The sequence below is a fragment of the Argiope bruennichi genome, chromosome 6, assembly GCF_947563725.1.
Source record: "Argiope bruennichi chromosome 6, qqArgBrue1.1, whole genome shotgun sequence".
NCBI lineage: Eukaryota > Metazoa > Arthropoda > Arachnida > Araneae > Araneidae > Argiope > Argiope bruennichi.
The window spans coordinates 58,052,925-58,074,528 of NC_079156.1; the positions used below are offsets into that span (position 1 = coordinate 58,052,925).

Genomic DNA, 21,604 nt, shown 5'->3' on the forward strand with positions numbered 1-21,604 from the left:
CTATATTTCTTATGGTTCATCCTATAGAAGTCACAAGAGATACACTTTATATGGGGGCCAACTTCTGTTGTTGCCATTTGTTGTTAGCTTGATTTTGTTTAACTTACCTAGTTAACTATTGCTTTTTTTTATTAAAGGAATTTATAGCTTATCTTCTGGCATTTATGCACAACAATTTTAGTGGAGACTGGACATTGCAGTCAGATATCGCCCATTTCACTCGTATATATATATATGAATTAAGGTTATTAAAGATATTAAAATTAATATCTTTAATAACAGCGTCATAATTAAGTTTAAATTTAACAATTACTATTAATTTACCGCAGCAGGTTTTAATTTTACAGTTTTCTTAATCTGATTATTCGAAATACATACATTAAAAATTATAAAATTGAAATAATTAGTTTCACAATAATATTTTCGATTTGATTTGTACATTTTTATTTTACATAAAAATTATTTTTAATTATAGAACAGCGATAACATGTACAAAAGAAAATCTATTTATTATCGTTCCAACGTGCTTGAATATAAATTTAATAGTTAAAACAATGAAAAATATTGTTAAAATATATCAAAAAATATTTTTTAAAAGTTATTAAAATTAAGAGATAAAAAATATATGGACATAAAATTAATATTACTGAAAAGCTGAATTAAATTTTTTTTTTGATTTAGTATAAAAATTGTTTCTACGTAATAATATATTTCAAAGTTACAGAGAAAAAATTGTAAGATTTTTATTAATTTTTAATTAAAAATGTAATTAAAATTGTGTAAACCCTTTCTTATTGAATACATACAACCAGCAAAGTAACTTCCTGACAAATTTAATACCTCTAGATCTAAATCTGCCCAGTTGAGTAATTTAAACAATTTTTTATTCGTACAAGTTGCAATTTACAGATATCATGCTACTTATAAACATTATCATGTTAATAAATATTTACATTCAGCATAGCCGGCCTTCTCTTTGTAAAGGCCTGGGTACAAAAAAAACCTATTTGGGGCCCTGATTTTTTTTAGTAAAAAAATATATATATATACAAATACGAACACATATTACTATTGCATGATTATTTAATGCGTAATTTTGTTCTTGCTTTTAATTACTTCAGGAAAATTACAAATTTTTACAATTTTCTTTTTCGATGCTTAGTATAGCAAGTGCATTTAAGCATTATGCACACATGCTTGACAGAATACAATTTTTTTTATTAATTTTAATTTGCTGTAAGAGAACTCACTATTTATTATACAGCATTTATTAACTGACAATGTAAAGAAAAATTTCAACACAGTTATGTTTATAAAAGGTTGCACAATTGCACTAAACTTGCAATATATCAGTAAATTTCGTATAAGCCAAAACTCATCGATTGTTCCTGTTAAATTTCTTCCTCTCTTCTTTCCATCGTGCTATTACCGTTCAGAACATTATTTTAGTTCTTAATCATGTTGGGGTCCCCTCAATCGTGAGGACCGGTGCATAGTATCCGCCGCAACCCCCAGATGGTCGGCCTTGGCATTCAGAAACAAAAGTATAATCGCCCATATCACGTGTTGATTGTTAATTTTGCTAACGCAGTTGTAAAGAGTTTTTTTTTTTTTTTTGCACTTCGTGAAAAATCAATAAATGATCAATATCAAGCCTTTGTTTTTGTTATAAAAATCTTCTGTCATAAGACTGAGGCATCCATAGTCATCCGTGTGAGCAGGAATGAGTCACTCATGGAAATGAGAGAAATATTACGATTGCGGTTAAAGAGGGCAATATTGACTCACGAAGAGGCGTGTGTGACACACACCCCGAGTTAAACGGCTTCATCATCATAATATTCACATTAAGAAGGAAGCCGTAAGATCGCGAACGTATCGCCCGAAATCGTGTACTTTATGATTAATGGGTGGATAGAAATGGTTCGGGGCGCAAAGCTTTGTGGTTGCCATTTTGGGTCATGCCGAAAGTCAGAGTAGCATTTAGACTCGGAGTCATTTGTCAATGGAGATCTTTTGCGGTTTGATGAAACTGGAAAAAGCTATAAAAAGTTCTTTCCGTACGAGCAGTCAGGAAATTCAGTTTCGTTTCTATATATTGCGAGTTTCTTAATAAAGAAAGTTAGTTAGTCTTTAGTTATACGATTAATTCTATTAAAATGGCTTTACATTTTTATTTTTACAGTTGTCATTTCGATGTTGATGTTAAAAAATCATTGAGAACTTTTTTTAATTTTAATTTTTGACTCCTTCATTTTATGCGACAAAAGTTATTTTAAAAACAATTTTGAATTTGGAAAGATTTTCAAGTGATTAAATCACTGTATTAAAATTTAAAAAAAAATCTTCAAAGCAGTGTTATTTTTTAAAAAAATTTGTTATTTATTTTATGTAAACAATTTAATTCACTAGAAAATGACAATTGTTTTTGGTAAATATTTACTACCATCAAAATTCATGTTGATTAATAAACAAATAATCGGATACAAAAATAACCCATTTATATGTAAATGAATTCGATTTATATCTGAACTTGGGAAATTTTCATTTAACTATTCCGCTTTTTTAGACACACTTGTTATTTATATCAAAGTTTGCGGTCTACAATTTAAACGCTGAACAAGCTTTAATAACCTAAGCAATGATGATATTGTATAGATAAATAATGTTTACAGTTCCAGTAAAAAATCTGAGAACCGATATTCTAAACATTCCGACATTCGACGTTTCTAGATTTGAAAAAGATTCTAGCACTGCCAAACTAAAATATCAAAAATTTCTATTAATTTTAAAGAAAAATTTATATGCACTTATAAAAAAAGGATCAAGAAACATTACATTTTCTAAATATGTATATTTTAGTTGAAAAACTTAATTTAAAAAATTGCTTTTTACAATACACCAATACTTACATAGGAAATAGGAAAAACAAGTCACAATCAAATCTGTTTAAAATTTTTGCATCAAAAGGACGAACTTTCTTCAATAAGAAAATGTAGCGTATTAAAGAGTAGTGGAAAAATTATCTATCAGTAAAATAAAGTCACATTTTTAAAAGTCATGCAAAAGGTTAGAATGGATTAAAAGTTTATTTTACGCAAGCATTTAATGCTCATTATATTTAAAATTACTGCTGACTATTCGTTCTATTCTATTAGTTTTATAAATCAAAATAAATAAATTATAAATTTTAAGAAATAAAAAATATTTTTAATAAGTATGAAATGAATAATTGGTAAATATCACTTAAGAAAAAAAATCCTATAAATATTAAATAGGATTTTTTTCTAAATTTGAAGAAAGTTTAGAACATTTCTATGGTCAAAGATGGACGCCGGCGTGGCTTCCCTTTGTTATGCTTAGTTTTGCGGTATTAAAAGAAGAAACACTATTGGAGAGCTAAATCATTTGTTTCGTTCTAATTGTTTTGGCTCGTGCGTGCGGCACTTATTTATTTATTTTTTTTTTTTTGTGAATAAGTTTATGCTTGCAATTACAGTTGATTTTGGTGATGGTTCCGTGAGTCATAAGACTAAAGAAAACTTACTTAAATGTGTCGCACATAATAATTTCCAATTTTTATTTGTTACTTTCGAAACCGCGCTCATGTGGTTTTAAAAATTGTAACACGGAAGGTTCAATGAAATTTAACCAAATGTCATGTTAAAAACATTTCGTGGGTTTAAATGACCCTTTAAATTTACTGCTAACCAGAAAGAAGTCCGAAAAGGTACTTATTTTTGGAATTAATTTAATATTTGTATGCATGAACTAATTTTGTGTTTCTCGAAATCTTCCTTTTTGTGGTAGAAAAATTTTATGGATACAATTTTCTATTTTTATTTCTCACACTAAAACTCCTTTGGTTGTAGTTTTAAAATTCATAACACGAAAAGATAGTTTATTTAAATAAAAGCTCGTTCCTAAAACATGGTATTCACTGATTACAATCATAAAAAAGTCATAGGAAATTTTCTATTGTACCTTAGCACGAATTTCATTCTGGCTACATGAATATTATATTAAATGTTGTATACGTTTATGGCATATAATGGAACGAAATCTTATGAAATTGTTTATCATATTAATATATTTTAAATTACATAAATTAACTCTAAAACAAAAACCATGTATTTAAAAAACTCTGAAAGGAAAAAAAGAATTTGAAACTCGATTTTTTAAACATTTTTTTTTAAACTAAGAGAATAATACTGTTTTTCCCTCAAATATGCTGAACTGCACAAGATGCAGGTTAATTTTATGCTCAACTTATTCACTTAGTTTTAATATTAAAGGCAGGGAAGATACTTCAGTCTTACTTAATATTATGTTATTTCGTCCTTGCCTTTAATTAAGAATCATTATTTTTATAAGAATAATTTTTTCAGTTTTACTTTATATCTAATAGTAAGTATAAGAATTTTATTCTATTGAAGTATCAAAAAGCACATTATATAGTGTAGTTTTTTTCTTCCGCTTTTCAGAAATATCTCGTTTCAAGTCATATTAATTAAAAATTCTTGATTACTTTTGATACTTTTACTTATTTTATTCATATGTATTTACTTAAGTTACACTTGCTGTAAAAAATAGCTTCTTAAGAGAATTTTTTTATTGTTTCCAAACCTGTAAGGTTATATAAGTCGAATTCAAGAACCCCAAGGCATTTAAATATTAGCTTCAAATAAAAAAATACTGGACTTTTTAGCCATCCTTTAAATATAAGTATGTTACGATTCTGTATCTATTGAGAAAATTTAAGGCAGTATATCTCTCTAAGATTTAAAACCATGCAAATCTTGATTCAAATAAACTTTCAGCACTTAAAATGTTAGTGTGTAAATTTGATAGAATGTAATTTGAAATTAATTGATTAATATATAGTTTCGAATTTTAAAATAATGAAATATTTTTTTTAATGTTTCTTGAATATAGTCATACTGTAGTAAAATAAAATTTCTACATCTTCAAATGCTTGTATTTTTATGAACTTTTTTCTTTAAGTAATAATTTGTATCCATAGAGAATTAAACATAATAATAATGATATTCTTATTGTTCAGTCGGCCTATTTAATAGCATTCTCAAGGAACTAACAGTAAGAAATCGTCAAATTTCCATGAAAAATATTCTCATCATTATCATCTCATTAACGCTCTTTTAGCAGAGAAAAAAATTAATTTGTTACAAAAGATGTGACTTTTTATACAATCATCCACACTTATTAGTAGTCTCTTAGTCATCCGTATCATTTCATGGAAAGCTGAGTGTTTTATATTGCAGCGATCTCAACACTTGATATCCCTTTCTCTAATAGCATAATTTCTTTCATCAAAAAAAAAAAAATTGCCCGATTATTTCACTAGAAAATGAGTGAATTGTTTCTTATAGTCTTTCTAGGACAAAGATTCAATTATTTCAGAAATTTATTTGGGAACCTATAGAAATACTTCGCAGCAATCTTAAACGAAGATGGCCTGGTGGAAAGTACCAACTCCGGAGGATTCCAAGTTCGAAATCCGATTCCACCAAAGATCTGGTTAGAATTTTGGTCTGGTACAATCTGTTGTCAAACACCCTCTTGCTGATGTGGCGTAGAAGGAAATGCCAGTTTATGTGTCATGCTCTATATTTGACCACGTATAAAATAACAAAATTATGAGGTTCAGTTTAAAATAGCTTTTGCTCCACTTCTAAACGGAATTTTACTATAACTAAATTAAACTAAACCTCAACGATCTCAACATTTGATATTCCTTTCTCCACTTAGATGGTTATTTTCATGAAAAGTGATTTTTAAATATCTGCCTGATCATTCCATTCGATCCTCAGTGTCACTTTTCGAGTCTATTTCTTTTGTGATAAATATTTATAATTTTTTAAAGCCATGCCCTCAAATATTTTGTACCCTCATCAAGAGTTTTTCTCTCATTTTTCTCAATCCAAATTCACAAACTGTTTCATACCATTTCATTTTTGGGAAATATTTTGTCAGTGGTAGTTGTTCTGCTTCTTTTTTTCTTTGTATTGTTTATATTTACTTTTTTCCCAATGTATTATTATTTTTATTATCACACCTTTTGAGAATGAATTTGTTCTCTAACCAAATGTCCTTGTACATTTTTGGTCAAAGCTGTAATACAACCGTGTATGTTTGTTTTGTTCACCTTCAGAAATAGATATTTTTTCTCTAATGCTTCCCCAGACAGTCACTATTCACTTTTTTCTTTCCATGTTTGTTCATTTTTACTGATTGGAAATCGTCACGATTCTAGGTGCAGAGGCATGCAATAATATCAAAATTGAAAAAGTATTTTGCGTCATCAAATTAAACAGAAGAAATAAATCTTGTAGTCCTTCAACAAATTTAAGAATTAAGAAATTTTGTGAAATTTAATATATAATTTTAAACCGAATTCGAAAATTAAAAGCTCAATACTTCTATCTTTTGCTTTTAAAGTTATATTAGACATTTAAGGGATAGAGAGAGAGAGAGAGATTTTCAAATAATATTTAAATTACTGGAAGCTCTTCTATTTTCATTCACTTCAAAGGCAAATCTATAAACAGCCTTCCTGTTGACAAATTCGGTCAAAAGTTTGATACGGATCTTTCATTTACACATCTTTCATTTACGGATCTTTCACATTATATGCCAAATTTTTCAATCTAAGCCTTGCGTATTGACAGAGAATTTATATACAGAGACAGAGAATGGCGCTCTTCGTCAGAGTTTGCTCCAAATTTGAAACAGTTTTACCATTTTGATGCAATACCCACGTGCAGAATTTCATCAGTCAAAAATATTGCGTTTTTGAAATATCTTCTAGCTCAGTGAATTTGGCCTAAATTTTGATATGGATATGGAGTTTTGGTGCGAAGACCGCTCACTGAATTTCATCCATGCATTTTTTTTGGAATTATTTGAATCATCGTATTTATATACACACTGACGGAGGGACATACTACCACAGACAGATAAAATTCAAAAAATAGATTTTCGGCAATCAGGGGAGCGCAAATCGTGATGAATAATAAAAATCTCGGATTTGAAATTTTTAGCGATAATTTGCAATAATTTCTGTGTATTTCACATACAAGAAAATATAAAGTTAAGAAATACTCTAAAACATTTTTTTAAAGAAAAAAAAATGAAGCTGAGATTTATGGTTAACTATTTTTTTGACAATATTAAACGGTTAGGGAATCTCTATTTTCTTTTCCTTTAAAAAAGAAAAAAGCAAGACGGAAACAAAAGCGAAGCTATTAGTGCTTGAGAATCAACGAAGTGACGAGAACCATGAAATGTTTAAAAAAATGCCCCCAATAAAAATGAGAGCTACAACCGTCCAGTATTGGTTATATTTCCTAAAAAAATGGGTTTGTTAATGTATTTACGTTAGATTGTTATATACACCCTGTTCTGACTGCCATATGTCAGCAGCCGCGTTATACATAATCATACATGCGTATACATATGTGTCATACATATACCAGATAACTCTCAGGTCTGGTGTCTGTCAACTGCCTGTCAAACTTTTATGGACAGACGGGGGCCAAAGTAGGCGAAAAAAGATGAACTAATAAAGTTTATTATTTTTAGAGAATTCCGCGCAGAAAGAATTAGGGTGAAAATTATTTACGTTTAGCTTAGATAAATATTTCTGACTTTTTCTTTCTAATTTCTTGCACGTGCACCCCAGCATATGGTGTATGTCATATGGTCTTTTGCGCTTTTTGAGACAAAATCACGTCTTTTTTGCTTCTGGTGCTTCCGAGGTTTTGATGCCACTGTTTAGATGTGTTTTGAGTTCGTGTCAAAACATATGGCTCTATTTTAAATTTTATTTCTGAAACGAGGATTCCGCATTTGCTGAAGTTGCAAATGCATTGCAGACATTTTATTCTTTAAAAGAAAAGTAAAACGATCGTTTCCCTCCTTAGAGAATATACTAGAGTCAATAAGAAAAAGATCTTAAATTTAAAATTAATTTTATTTCTGAAATAAATGCATTTTCAATTTTATTGTTCTAGGCGGTGTTTTATTTTAAAAATTTTCTGGAAGGCATTACCAGAATTAATTGTAGAATTTCGAAATTTTCAGCATTCTATTTTTTTTTGTATTGAATTCTTTTAAGAAATGAATACAGAAATTTAATAAATAAGTAGGAATGTCCAATTTAGAAATCAATTAAGTATTAATGAATACTGGCCTATAATCTCATATTCTGTAAAGAACTTAAACATTTTTTTTTTATAAAAATGCAATGTTATTAATATAATGAAAAATAGAAATTTTCCTATTTTAATTATTTTGTTCATACTTATGATGCACATTCCTAATCATTTTGTCTCATGTTTTAGACTTTAACTTATGATTCATTATATAAATTGCATAAACTCTTGAAACCAATTTTTATTAAATTCACTATAATTTAATTAAATTAATCAATCAATTAATTAAATTCTTAAAAATTAAAAAAAAGCTAAATTGTCATCAAGAACACTCCTGTGCGAAAAATTTAATATGCTAACGTATCAGGAATTGAAAAAAATAGATTAGAAATTTTATCTTTACGAACATAAAACAAATAATATGTTCAGAAATAAACAAAACCGTCATTCATTTCAATTCCCTTATTAAGCAGAGCAGATTCAAAATATTTACTTTTGATGGATGATGATAGAGATTATTGAAAAGAGAAAAACTCCCAATGTTATTCTATGCATTTCTATTCAAGAAATGCTAAGACCTAATAACCTGTGATGATTGGCATTTTATGATTCACATGACAGTCTTTCTATAAAATTCAAATATAAAGTTCATCAATCTGTATTACTTAAAATGAATGGAAGAAGTAAATGAAATATATGAAGTTCATTACTAACAGACCATTTATAATAAAAGAAATTTAACCTTGAGAAATAAATTTTCCAAACGAAAATAAAAATAGACAGCACAGACTAATTATTAAAAGACTGAAAATATTCAACTTACATTGCAAGTGCAGAGTGTACATGGATCCTTCTGAAAGATATCACCAGTCTTGTAAACTTGCATTCCTAAGAAGCATTTGCCATCCATATTGAACAGTCTCCTATTTCCTTTAGTGGCAAAAAAGTAAAAAGAAGATAAATAAATGAATCCATGAAATTGTTAAATATTTTATTAAAATATGAAATATAATAAAGTTTAATCAATCTGGAAAAACTAAAACGGACTTCGCTTTTCTGAGCAGTATACAAACTCTTTGGAAATGAACATAACGCTTTTTTAATAGTCTGTATTTATCTTATAGTAAAATGAAACAGTAATCGTAAAATGAAAATAAAAATGAAATGTATTAAAATGGAAAATTGATATTTTCTATAAAAAAGCTACAGATATTTCTTCAGATGAATATATGTTAAATTTTCCTTTAATAAATTATATGTTTGAAAAGCGTAGGAAATTTTCTTTATTCTTATTACAGAAGAAATCGGTCATTCCGTCTAAAATAAATAACGCGTTGACGTTAATTAACATAAAAAATAAAACAATTTTAAAATAAATAATAAAAAGAACATATCGTAGTCTCGATAATAGCACGATTATGAATCGAAAGCAGATGTAACTATAGAGACTCGGAATATAAAATTAACATACTGCCCATATTCTGTATATTTTTTTAGCTTACAGATGATACTAATTTTCCAGAATAAGCAAATTTTTTGAATCATAGTGTCTTGTATAATCTCTAATGAAAGTTATATAAGATACCGGCGGCTGCCACATAATGTTTCAAAAAATTGTCCAATTTAAGGTCAGTTGTTATTTTCTAAATTTTTATAAAATATTTCCTAAAAATATTTGGTAATACCTTTCAATCAGGCGAACAACGCACCAAACATTTTAAGTTAAGTTATCATATATTACCTGTGTTCGTGCTCATGATCTGTCATTTTACGGTCGTTCAAAATCATTAACAGGGTAAAATTAACGGAAAATAAAGTTTATAAGTGTAAAGTTTCTGAGACTTTATAAATACAAAATGCCGATTAATTTTATTATTGAATTAATAGGCCAATGTAATATAAAAAGTGAGCCTTTATTTACTATAACAAATAATTTAGATGAAGTAAAACAATAATATATAATTTAATTTACTTAATATTCAGTAATCCGTGTTTACTCACCAGCACATTCGGGACAACACATTCCTCGTTTATAAATATACTTTGATGGAGGACATGGTAAAACAGGACAAGCCTTTTTCGAACAGGAACTACTGTTACCCTATAGTGATAAATAAGAATCTTCTTTAGAAATAAATGTTATTCACTTCCAAATGCATCAGAAATATTTGAAATATAAAAATAAATTTTAACTTACCAGACATGTGCAAGTTACGCATGGATCTGTTTGAGGCAATGCCAAGTCAATGTCGCCTTCTTTAGAATCTTTTGTAACACATTCTGAAAATACAGTTCTCTTAACCGAATTTCGAAAATCAAAATTTATTCTGCAAGTTATTGATAACAAGTAGAAGATTAAATCAAACTCATTCTTTTTTATTTTTTTCACTTAATAAATATACAAAGAGGAAGTAATGCCCACCCACAACAAACTGAATATCAAAAATTTGATGTGTTTCAACATTTTGCATCTTTTTGAATCCGAAAACACATTGAATAAATGTGAATGTGGTAACATAAAAATTACTGTCAAGCCCTAAAAAGGTAAAATAAAATTATTTTCACATTTTTGTTTCCAAAATAGTTCATAAATTGAAAGAACTTTATTATCAAAAAATGAGATCCCAATTTTTTGAACAAAATTTGTGAAAAGGAAGAAATACTTTTAAAAATATATACTCGAATTTATTCACTGCACAAATATACATGGGACACTTTCACTGTAAATAGACATGGAACATGTCATACAATTCTTCTAAAACGTATGTTTCCACTCAAGTCGAAAGAAAATATTGTACGCATTTTTAATTACTTAATATATATTCGATGAAAATTTTATTCACAACTTTACTTATCATGATTATTTACATTCAATTTGTCACTTCGTTCAATGAAAATGTTAAAAACTTATTTTTGTGTACTTGTGTATCATGAATATAAATGAAAAAAAAATGCTGCAAATTGGGTAGGGGAGTGGGGTGATATCGTGAAGAGTTAAACTATTTACCAATGGAAATACATTTTTTGAATTTTAAGATAGTGTGGATTTTATTTTCTCCAAGTTACTCGAAATGAATGCCATATAATTTCAAAATTACATATAAATCAACGGGAGTGGATTCCTCGAAATTTCCTCGTATACTTTTTAATAAAAGAATTAACGAGCTTCTGTATTATTAACCATACGCCATAGACGAACAATAGTAACGATAGACTCCATCAGAGCGCAATCTCTTTCGTTGTTTTTTACGATAATTCGCTAACATATGCACCCAAAGTAAAGATTCATCAAAATCTCGATTTCGAATTTTTTAACTTTTCTCCTTCTATGCTATGTAAACTAGAAAGAAAAAATAAAATAAAATGTGAAATCAAAAATAATTTCTATAAGCGTGATTACGCTAATTCGAATTATTTGAATCTGAAGCATAGTCCATTCATATTATTAATAAAAAAATACCTTATGTAAAATTTAATTATATTAACGTCCCGTTTTAAAGCAATATTTATTTTGGGGAGGTAATTTTGAGCGGCGATCAGATGACAAGGACGACACCTGAGCTGGTACCCCCTCTTCTAACTTCCACATCACATCTGCGGGAGGGTATTCGGCCTCGACGGATTTAACGTAAATCAGACCCACTTACACGACGGAATTATTCGGTGAAATTTGGTCTCGAATCCTTAGGTATCGAAGACGAGACCGCACCACCTGGCCACAGCGGCCTATCTTATGCAAAGAGCTGGTTGATATAGAAGTAAGTCAATAAAACATATTAATTAATAAGAAGTACAAAAGGATTACAGGTTGGGTAAAGTTATTTTAAGGAAAGAAAATAAACTTTTATATGCAAATTTAAATCGGTTTCATTGTTTCATAAAATGTTTAATCGTGTTTTTTTTATAACTGAAAGTAAAAGAAAGATACTATTTATGTGAGAAAGAATGTGGATTACAGAGACAATTACACTTTTAATAACACTAAGCTATGACGGGACTTGATACCTTCAGAATGAATAACTTAAACAACAAATAAAACAAGTGTAATGGTATTAAAATAATACTTTCTAATTCATCTGTATCTGTCGCAATTTGAAGCTTAAAATATTTTTTGAGAGAATCAAGAATATTAAATTTACACAAAGAAGATTTAACATAAATTATTTAATGTGTGTAATCAACAATTCTGACGGACCAACTGCAACTAATTTAGGAATAAGATTATTTCGCATACAGTATAGTTTATAAGATACAGTTGTGATAAATGATAAAGCCAATTGGTAAAAAAAATTCAACATTCTACTTATGATCTAAATTTCTTCCATCATAAAACCCTTCCTTTACTATGCAATAAACTAAAGAAAACTGTCATTTAGAAAATTTTCAGGCGTTCTGTCAGCACAAAAATGAGAAGCAGCGTGAGTAAAAATATACAGATATATGCTATCAGATTTGGAAAATTGTCATTATCATTTTCTCTGCTCGTTTTGTTTATAATACAAATGCGGTGGTTCCAAAGAACTGGGCGCTTCCGCTGACAGTCATGGGAAATTCGGCCAATTATGAATGATGACAACATGCGTTTCTTGTCGGACAATTTTAGGATAATATATTGAGACACAGGTGTCTCTCAACTCATCTTTTATCTCATACATCACAATCTTATGATCTCCTGCTATTATCTGCAACATTTATATCTGTCTCTCATCTGTCTCTCTTATATCTCATCCAATTTGTCAATGTGCTGTTATGTTTTAGAAATATCTTATCATGTTCCGTAAATGTTAATATACTGACCTTAGCAATGATCACAATGTTAGACATTGAGGCTTTTGCGTAGCGCGTCCAAACAATCACGTTTCGTTAGCATTTAAAGAGGTCAGTTATCATAGCATCTGACTGCTGACAGAATGTTTACAGGCAACCCGCATGATAACTTTTGACAGATTTGTATTTAGATCTCTATGTTTGAGAAGTATCATAAATCGCTTTATGTATCTAGCTATAATTCAAAGAAGAGTGCGCCTATTTCATATTTAGGTTTTGGTCAATGTATATATCGACATTTTAAGAATTATAGAAAGGAATATTCTATGTTTAAATTCTAATTAAAAACAAGAGAGTTTTAATTGAACTTATATGAATCATATTGCCGAATCCTACAAAAATGGCATTTGGTACATACGTAAATTTCGGTGGATTTTCATGTTTTTGATATTGGAAATAATTTAAGCTTCATATTTATAAGCCTCATAATGTCACAAAATGCGAAAAAAATTTGTGTGGTGAAACAATAAATACTCAACATTTTCTGGATTACCTGGGCAAATTGGGCAGCATGTTCCTGGCTCTGGTGGAAGGGGACTTCTACAGGGCGTGTAACAATGAACAGTTGTTTCTGTCACAATTCCACCCTAAAGTAAATTGAAGTGAATATTAGTAGTAAAGATAGCAAAACCCCATTTTTTAAAATTTCTTATATGTATAAAAGTGTAATTTTGATTATGATTTAGAGATGTATAAAATGTCCAGCTTTTATATATTCTGATTTGTATCCTTTTAATCAATTAAGTTTAAGCAATGCATCAAATTTAAATACGTCTAAAGAGAGACTAATGGATTTTTCATGGTTTATAAATTCGTTATATATTTAATAAGCTATGTGCTTGAATATAAAATGAAATTTCTCAACAAAAACAAATCATTCAAACGCCTTAAACCTTGTATTTGATTGCAAAACTTTTCTTACTTATAACATATGATAAAATACTATGCCTACTATTAAAAACAGACGCATTTTTCAAAAAAAAAGTTTGTGAAAAGAAGGAAGAATAAATTATTAATAAAAGAATTCAAATAACAGCTAGTGTGATTAGAAATCCCGGGCGCATATTTTCTGCGTACGAGACGCGCTGTCTATGCGTCGTTTCGTCTATTAGAGTTTCCGCTGATAAGTGACTGAACTTATTTGAGGAAGGCTGCCAAACTTTGAGAGAGTTTCCCTTGTTCCTTGACAAAGGCCTTGCATTGATGCACTTTTAGACAGGGGCTAACATCAATAGAACAATTTTAATATTTATAGATCCTATAAATTTTAAATCAATTTGTTGACAATTTCTTTTTCAACTAATTGCGAGCTATTTTTGAATCACAGAAATAAGTTCATGATTGCTGGAAATAAGTTTTAATGCTTATGAAAAATTATGCATGAATTTTTTTGTCATATAAAAATTCAAGTTTGACGCTGCCAGTTGGAATTTAGGCATTTTAATTGAAAGGAAGGTAGAAATTTTTTTTAAATGGCTAAAAATTATTTTATTATATGTTAATTCAAAAATTATAACCTATTAACTAACAACAATTTAATAACTAATTGGAATTTAAAATGTTGATTCAACTGTTATATAAATTTAAAACATAATTAAGAAAAAAAAAAGAAATTTAAAAAACAGAAATCATATCTATATCTATCTTTCTATATCTATATATATACATATACACACAAGTATATACATATTTGTTCATATATGAACGCAAAATATATGTATATAAATACTTAAGAATAATTGAAAGAATAAAAATATTGATTTTTAAAACTTACTTTCTGTTTTATATATCACATTTATAAATACAAGATTGCAAAGAATGGTTATTTATTAAATTATTTTATTTTTCCATCCAAAAAATATCAAGTGTAATTAAAAAATTTTAGACAGCAGATAAATAAATAAAAATAAAAGGAAAAAATATTAAGTAATAAATGAATTTCCGATTTAATTATTAAAAAATGAAATTTAGAAATGAACGAAATCTTCGATTCAATTATTAATAATATAGTAATAAGGATAAGGGCACTAAAATGACAGTAAGCACTGGAAAATGATGCTCAGTCTATTTATTATAAATAAACATAAATCTAAATGCACAGTTTTGTTGCATACGAAATACCGTACGCAGTCTGAATCAATTAAATTCAGCCATTTTGTAAAGTTTATTGGAATTTCAGTTTTTGGAATGGTCTAGTTTAGATTACGTTAATTTGAAGTATTACGGGGGGTGTTTTGAGAAGGACCTCATAATTTGTCACCACATTTAGATAATGAACTTGAGAATGGAATGGAAAGCGAAATAAATTGCTGTGCAATGTTTCGCGAGAGCAGACATATTGTTTACCGTTTTAAAATAAACAAGCATCGCATTTCTTAGTCTTCATAAATAACAGATACAATTTAAAAGACTATTATTATTTTTTTGGTAACAACATTCTTTCCAAGGCTTAAAGTATCCTTAAAATAGGATCACAGGATAGGATTGTCAACAGATGTTTTATTATCCAATTTGTTTTTCTTGCGAGAAGAGTAGAATTGCAAATGACTGAATTGCTCGTTATTTCAGGTCGTTCATTATGCTTTTACGAATATATATGAATGACCTTATGGTAAAGGGCCTTGCCATTTATTTTCTTGATTTCTAGGAAGGTCCAGCGATTAAGTTCAGCTGCCAGGAACCAACTTCGAATCTAGCAACTTCCGCCTTCTGTGAGCTGACCGGAAACCTAGCCCGGTCCCAAACATCCTTGATCGCGCACTTCGAAAGCTTTGCCTCATTCTCTACAGTACTGTTTCTACGCAACTTTTTATCTGGAAATATTCCGGGTTCTTTTTAATCAATGCGCGCGTACTTCATCGATTGTTTACCTTTTGTGACGTAAATAGGACTTGCGTCTAAGCACAGCAATTTGATGCAAGTTTCTCGAAAAGCAGTAGAACAATCAAGAATGTATCCATTTCATTTCGAAATTTGAGTTGCATCATCGAATTAAAGCATGCGTTGCGTTCACTGAAATTTTTCCTTTAAGTGAAATTTAATCACGTTTTAGAAAATTATATTATATTTCAAAAATTCAATTTTTTTTTTTTTGCCTTTTTATTTTTAAAATTCTATATCCACAACAATAAGTTTAATTTTTTTGGTAGAAATAGCAGAATATAAGAGAATGGAACAAATAAAAAAGAAGAATATCATTAATAGTATACAGAGTGTCCATCCCAAAATGAAATAAACGAACTGAAATTTTTAAAATATTATTAATAATGTAGAAATTTAATTAAACTTACCTTACATTACATTATTATAAATGTAATGTAAGGTAATTTACATTATTTTATATAAGCAGGTCCTATAGCTAATATCTAAATCGGTAGAGATAAGCATGTAATTCCAATTTAGAAAATTCTTTAAATGTATAATAAATTACATTTTATGTTGATTTCATCAATAAATAATCTGCTAAAAATTTACGAATTAAATTTTTAAACAGTTTCCCTGCCCTATTAGTCATATTTAGCAAAATACTCTTATTACACAATATTAAAAAAGTTTCATTAACCAGCGACTAAAACTAATCGAGTTATCGAGCTTTGAATTTTATTATTTTAGACTAACCAAAGGTAGCCTTGAACAAATGCTTCAAGTTTACTAACGAATTTTTCAAGAGATGGCTCTTGATATGATCTGAAATCATTTAAAATATCCAAAATTCAACGTGACATAACTTGTCCAGTTTTAGTTGCGAAAGTGTGGAACTTTTTTTTTGTTTAAAATGTTAATATGTAAAGAATATTTTACTAAATGTAATTAATAAAATTGAATTTAATATTAGTAGTTTTTCAGAAGTACATTTATTGACTTAAATAACATAAAAAGTAATTATTTATGCTATTTAAAGCTTATTTCATATTGAAAATATATGCCTATCTCAAACATTTTATAAATAAATTTGAACTGGTATATTATTAGAATGTACATCTTATATATTAGCATTAAATATTTTTTAAATACCATTTATTGAGTTTGTTTATTGTTTTTATTACTTCGAGAATTTTTAAAAGTGTAGCTCATTTTTTATATACTGAATTGAAATTTTCAAGAGTCTAGTCTCAAGTAACCTAGGAACATTTGAGATATAATGCAGTGAAGCGAAATGGAGTCGACAATATCCTGACAGCACATAAAAAAGCCTTAACAGGGCATTACATCTAAAACGTAGACAAATTGAGCATGTAACAAAACTCCTTACAATTCCAGAAGACCTTTTTAAATACACTTATTAGGAAGAAAACAAACCTTAATTTGAATCATTATGTCGTACAAAGCACGATAATGTAATTAGTTTTCTTTATATAGCTTAATATGATTTTTAAAATGAACTCTTAAACATACTGCAGCGGAAACATACTCTTCTAACAATGAATTTAATATTATTATAAAATAAAGTGAATAAATATAGCAGTTAAAAGAAGAAAGAATATTATTATAAAATACATTCAAATATATTTTGTATAAGTTATTAAATTTAAAGGCAAAAATATACAAAAAAGCTAATGCATTGAGTTTTAGAATGATGCAAACATGAATATTTTTTTTATGTCATAGTATGCTACGAAGTTATCGAGGAGAGCAAACGTAAAAAGAATTAACTCCTTTTTAAAAAGAAGATTTTAAAAAATTAAAAATTTTAAAATATCCTATAGTGAGCACCTGTTTCCCAAGAAATAACTACGTGCTAAAATTGATAATTTTAGAGCCAATGATATAGGTCAAGGGTATCCTGTAGAAGTTTGAAGTTTTTTGCAATTTACAGATAGCATCCAGCTTATAAACATTATGTTAAAGTAACTAAGTTTTAGGAAAAATATTTATATGTTTCAGTATTAATTATATTTTGAAAGGAGTACTGTTGTCTTACTATGTGATATGTTCGTTTTCATTTCTTTTATGACTAGCACAAACAGCCTAATCATATAATAACGTTCCGCACTTTTCATACAGAGATTCATTTTTAGATCATAACTGAAGAAAAAGTATATTTCAGTAAAAAAAAATATTAAACATACCTGGCACGACAGTCTTTTGCATGGATCTTCAATATCTGCCCATTCAGCTCCATTTTCGTAATCCTTTCCATTGTAAGTACATTCTGTTAAAATATGCTGCTTTAAAAATTATAATACAACAAATGCTTTTACAAGAATATGAGATGACTTTAAATACATTATTTTCATGGAATTATTTCCACGCCCAATGATAATTAATAAATTACTGCTTTGCATCGTGGTCATTTATATAAATAAAACTGCAAAACTGTAGCATATATATATATTTTTTTCTTGATCCAAAATATTGCTTCGAAACTTGAATACCTGCTTTTAAAAATCGACGGAGATTGAAATGCAACGTTAAAAACAAATTTTCTATTCCAAATTATTAATGCATATTTAAGTTATCACTCAAAATGCTTATCTAAAAATTGCATCACTCTTTAAATAATTTTTGAGAACTTACGAAATAATAAAATTCCTTACACGATTTTCTCACTGAAATTTAAATAAAGTTCTAGACGATTCAGTAATTTTGCATATTGTATTATTTATAAAAAAAATATTTAACCTTAAAATATTATACATAAAAATATTTTTTTACACACACACCCACACCCAAAAAAATACATTAAAAACAATTATACAAAATAAATACATTAAATCTGAATGCAATGCTGATCTTCGCAAAAGATTTTTGAATTACAGAACAAAACTTGATTTTTTTTATGTATTATATTACAATAAAATAAATTATTAGCCAAAAATCTTACTAAATGATTACTTAAATAAAAATTGCTAATTTATTTAGCATACATGCAAGGAACAAAAAAAAATTACATTAAAATTATGTCTATAAATTATATTTATTACCTAATATTAAATGTACGAAATAAAGATGTATTTTTATTATACCAGTTTTACAAAAGGCAGGAAGAAAGATGGCACATAAATTTTTCTAAATGTTGTGAAAAATCGCATTTTATTGTGATAAAATTTTTTCTTGAATGTCCCGATCCAAACTCAGTTTATTATAGTTTTTATTTTCATTAATGATAATCTTAAAACCTTTTAAAAATGCGAACTGAACTACGTAAAAAACATTACAGAAATTGTTCTGAAATTATTTTTATTGTTTGTTACTAATAGAAAATTATAGATTAAAATTCAGTAATACAACGTACTTATTAAAGTTCAGTCTAGATATAATTGTACATTTTACCACAGCATTTAGTATGCTAGTGGCTCCAATATTTTTAAGAACAAAATCAAAAAAGAATTCCTTTCGGCAAGCTGGAAGGCAAAGGCAAATTCCTTGTAATCGAAGTTAACATTTTAAAATTCTTTTTCATCGTTATGCAAAAAATAATGAAATATTGCATATGGAAGCGATCATAGGTAATGATTTTATTGATATCGCATGGTTCAGAATTTATTTCAAAATAAATATTTAACATAACCTTTGTTGCTATATTTTAAAAATAAATGATTTTAATTAAATATATTCAAAAGAATTCAAGTATATGCAGTTTCTAAAAATTTCTTAAGCTGACCCTTTTTACATAATGTTGCCAATAAATATTTTTGCCCCTTAATTTTTATTTAATTAGTTTTCTTCAAGCAATTAAACTTCATGTGCATTGAAATTATCTCAAATTAAGGAAAGAAAGTAAATATAGTTATTTTTATTTAATTAAATGAGGTAATGCATATTACATTAAAAATAGTCGAAATTAGCGATGGAAAATCACTTTTCAATCTTTACTTCTAAGTAATTGCATCTGTTAAAAAACTTTTAATATAAAAGTTACAATTTTTTGCCTTAATGAGACTCTATTTTTCCTAATTTGATTAATTTTTCTATCTCTAATTGCAAAGATGCTATCGGAAAAGGAAAATTCTAACCGCCAACCATTTTTATCCTCTTTGAGCAAGATGGTCCATTAACAAAATCTATAAGATTTTTATTCATTTTATAACATATCTCAGGGATATTAAAATTCAATCAAAATTACTCGAGTTATATTGTTAAAAAGTTAATATGAAAGGAGGGTGGTTTTGGGACCATGAGTGATGAAAATTTGTAGAAATTTTTCTCAAGTTGTATCACGACATCCATTGCAATACGTTTCTTCATATAAAGAATCTATTTAAAAATTTCAGTTCAGATCTAACAAAAGTTTTCTCCTACAAGTACAAAAAAATTTCTTTCAATCTTACGCCTAAGTTTAACACATTCAAAAACAACACATACACCATATATTTAGAAACACGAGCGTTCAAATCTCTCTTCTCTAGCATTAAACCTGTCAGAGTAACATGTGTTGATAAATAAGAACAGCAATTTAAATTTATTACAAAAGAAACGTATACATTCTTACAGTAAGAAAAAAGTAGAAGGAATTGAAAAGATAATTCATTTTAATCTCTTTCTTCGAATTTTGACATAAATTCGGTTGCTATGCAAGTTTTTCTATTATCTAAAAGGAACTTATTTAGCCAGTCAATGTGTACGTGACAATCTCAATGTATTGCTTATTTCTTACAATCACAAGCGAGCGTACACGCTTTAAATCAAATCTTCAACGCGAATCATAAAGATATATAAAAGAGAGGGAAAAAACTGAAGCATGTGACGAAGTTTTGGCACGCGAGTGTTCTTGTCAGACAGCAACAGCCAATTAGCGTTGGCGAAACGAGGGAAGACGTTCCAGTGATTCAAAAAGAAAGGAATAAAAAGAATAAAGGATGAGAGACAAAGAGAAAGAAAAAAAAAATGAGAAAGAGAAGAAAGACGAAAGAGAAAAATCTACGCATCTCTCTTTCATTTTGTACGCTGCTGTCCAACTCATCAATCATAGGGGTAGGTACCCTGAGTTGCCTTTCAAACAGTTCGCTTTCTTTCTTTCTTTCGAAGCTTGGATGTGAGACTAAAGCACAGTGGAGCAGTTCAAATGCTTGATTTATGAGGAGTGTCGCTAGGGAAATGAAGAAAATTCATTCCATTTACTTAGCAAGCAAAATTTGATTTCGGCTCCCTCTTTTAAAGTTCCTTTTAAAAGTGAAATGAGACTATTAATAAAGTAAATGGAACGAAATCTCTGGGACTCTACGCGTATCTAAAAAGGTTTCAAAAATAATTTAAAAATATGCAAACATATGTATTTTAAATAAGAAAACTTATTTCCTCACAGCTTTCGAAAGATGGAATCTTCTTCTATATTTGAGTTAAGATCTATTTCTGGAATTTCAAAAAGAAAACAGAAAATTCATGAAATTAGAAATTGTGCTGTGGTATTGACAAAGCCAATATTCTATATCTACAACTGTAACATAATATAATCAAATTCACAAGTAAGAAGAATCTACTGCATTAGAAAAAATAGACAGTAAAGATTTATCACTAGTAAAGTGTCCTTCATCTACCAAGTTCAATTTTAAGGTAATAGTTTACTACGACAGTCGATGTTAAAATTTTACCTCAAATACCATTGGGCTGCATTAAGAAATTTTTTTAAATGCAAAAGTCTTAAAAACGATAATTGCTTTAAT

General features: G+C 28.1%; 1 protein-coding gene across 1 annotated transcript in view; it reads right to left on the bottom strand.

The window, feature by feature from the left end:
- LOC129971216 (BMP-binding endothelial regulator protein-like) overlaps positions 1–21,604 on the bottom strand; it is a 148,032-nt gene that overhangs the window by 25,593 nt on the left and 100,835 nt on the right. Inside the window, exons 4-8 of the mRNA XM_056084797.1 lie at positions 18,071–18,153; positions 13,495–13,588; positions 10,372–10,454; positions 10,176–10,275; positions 8,998–9,104 (exon numbers count right to left, since the gene is read on the bottom strand). Of these exons, the coding sequence (XP_055940772.1) occupies positions 8,998–9,104; positions 10,176–10,275; positions 10,372–10,454; positions 13,495–13,588; positions 18,071–18,153 (467 nt within the window). The remainder of the gene's footprint in view (positions 1–8,997; positions 9,105–10,175; positions 10,276–10,371; positions 10,455–13,494; positions 13,589–18,070; positions 18,154–21,604) is intronic.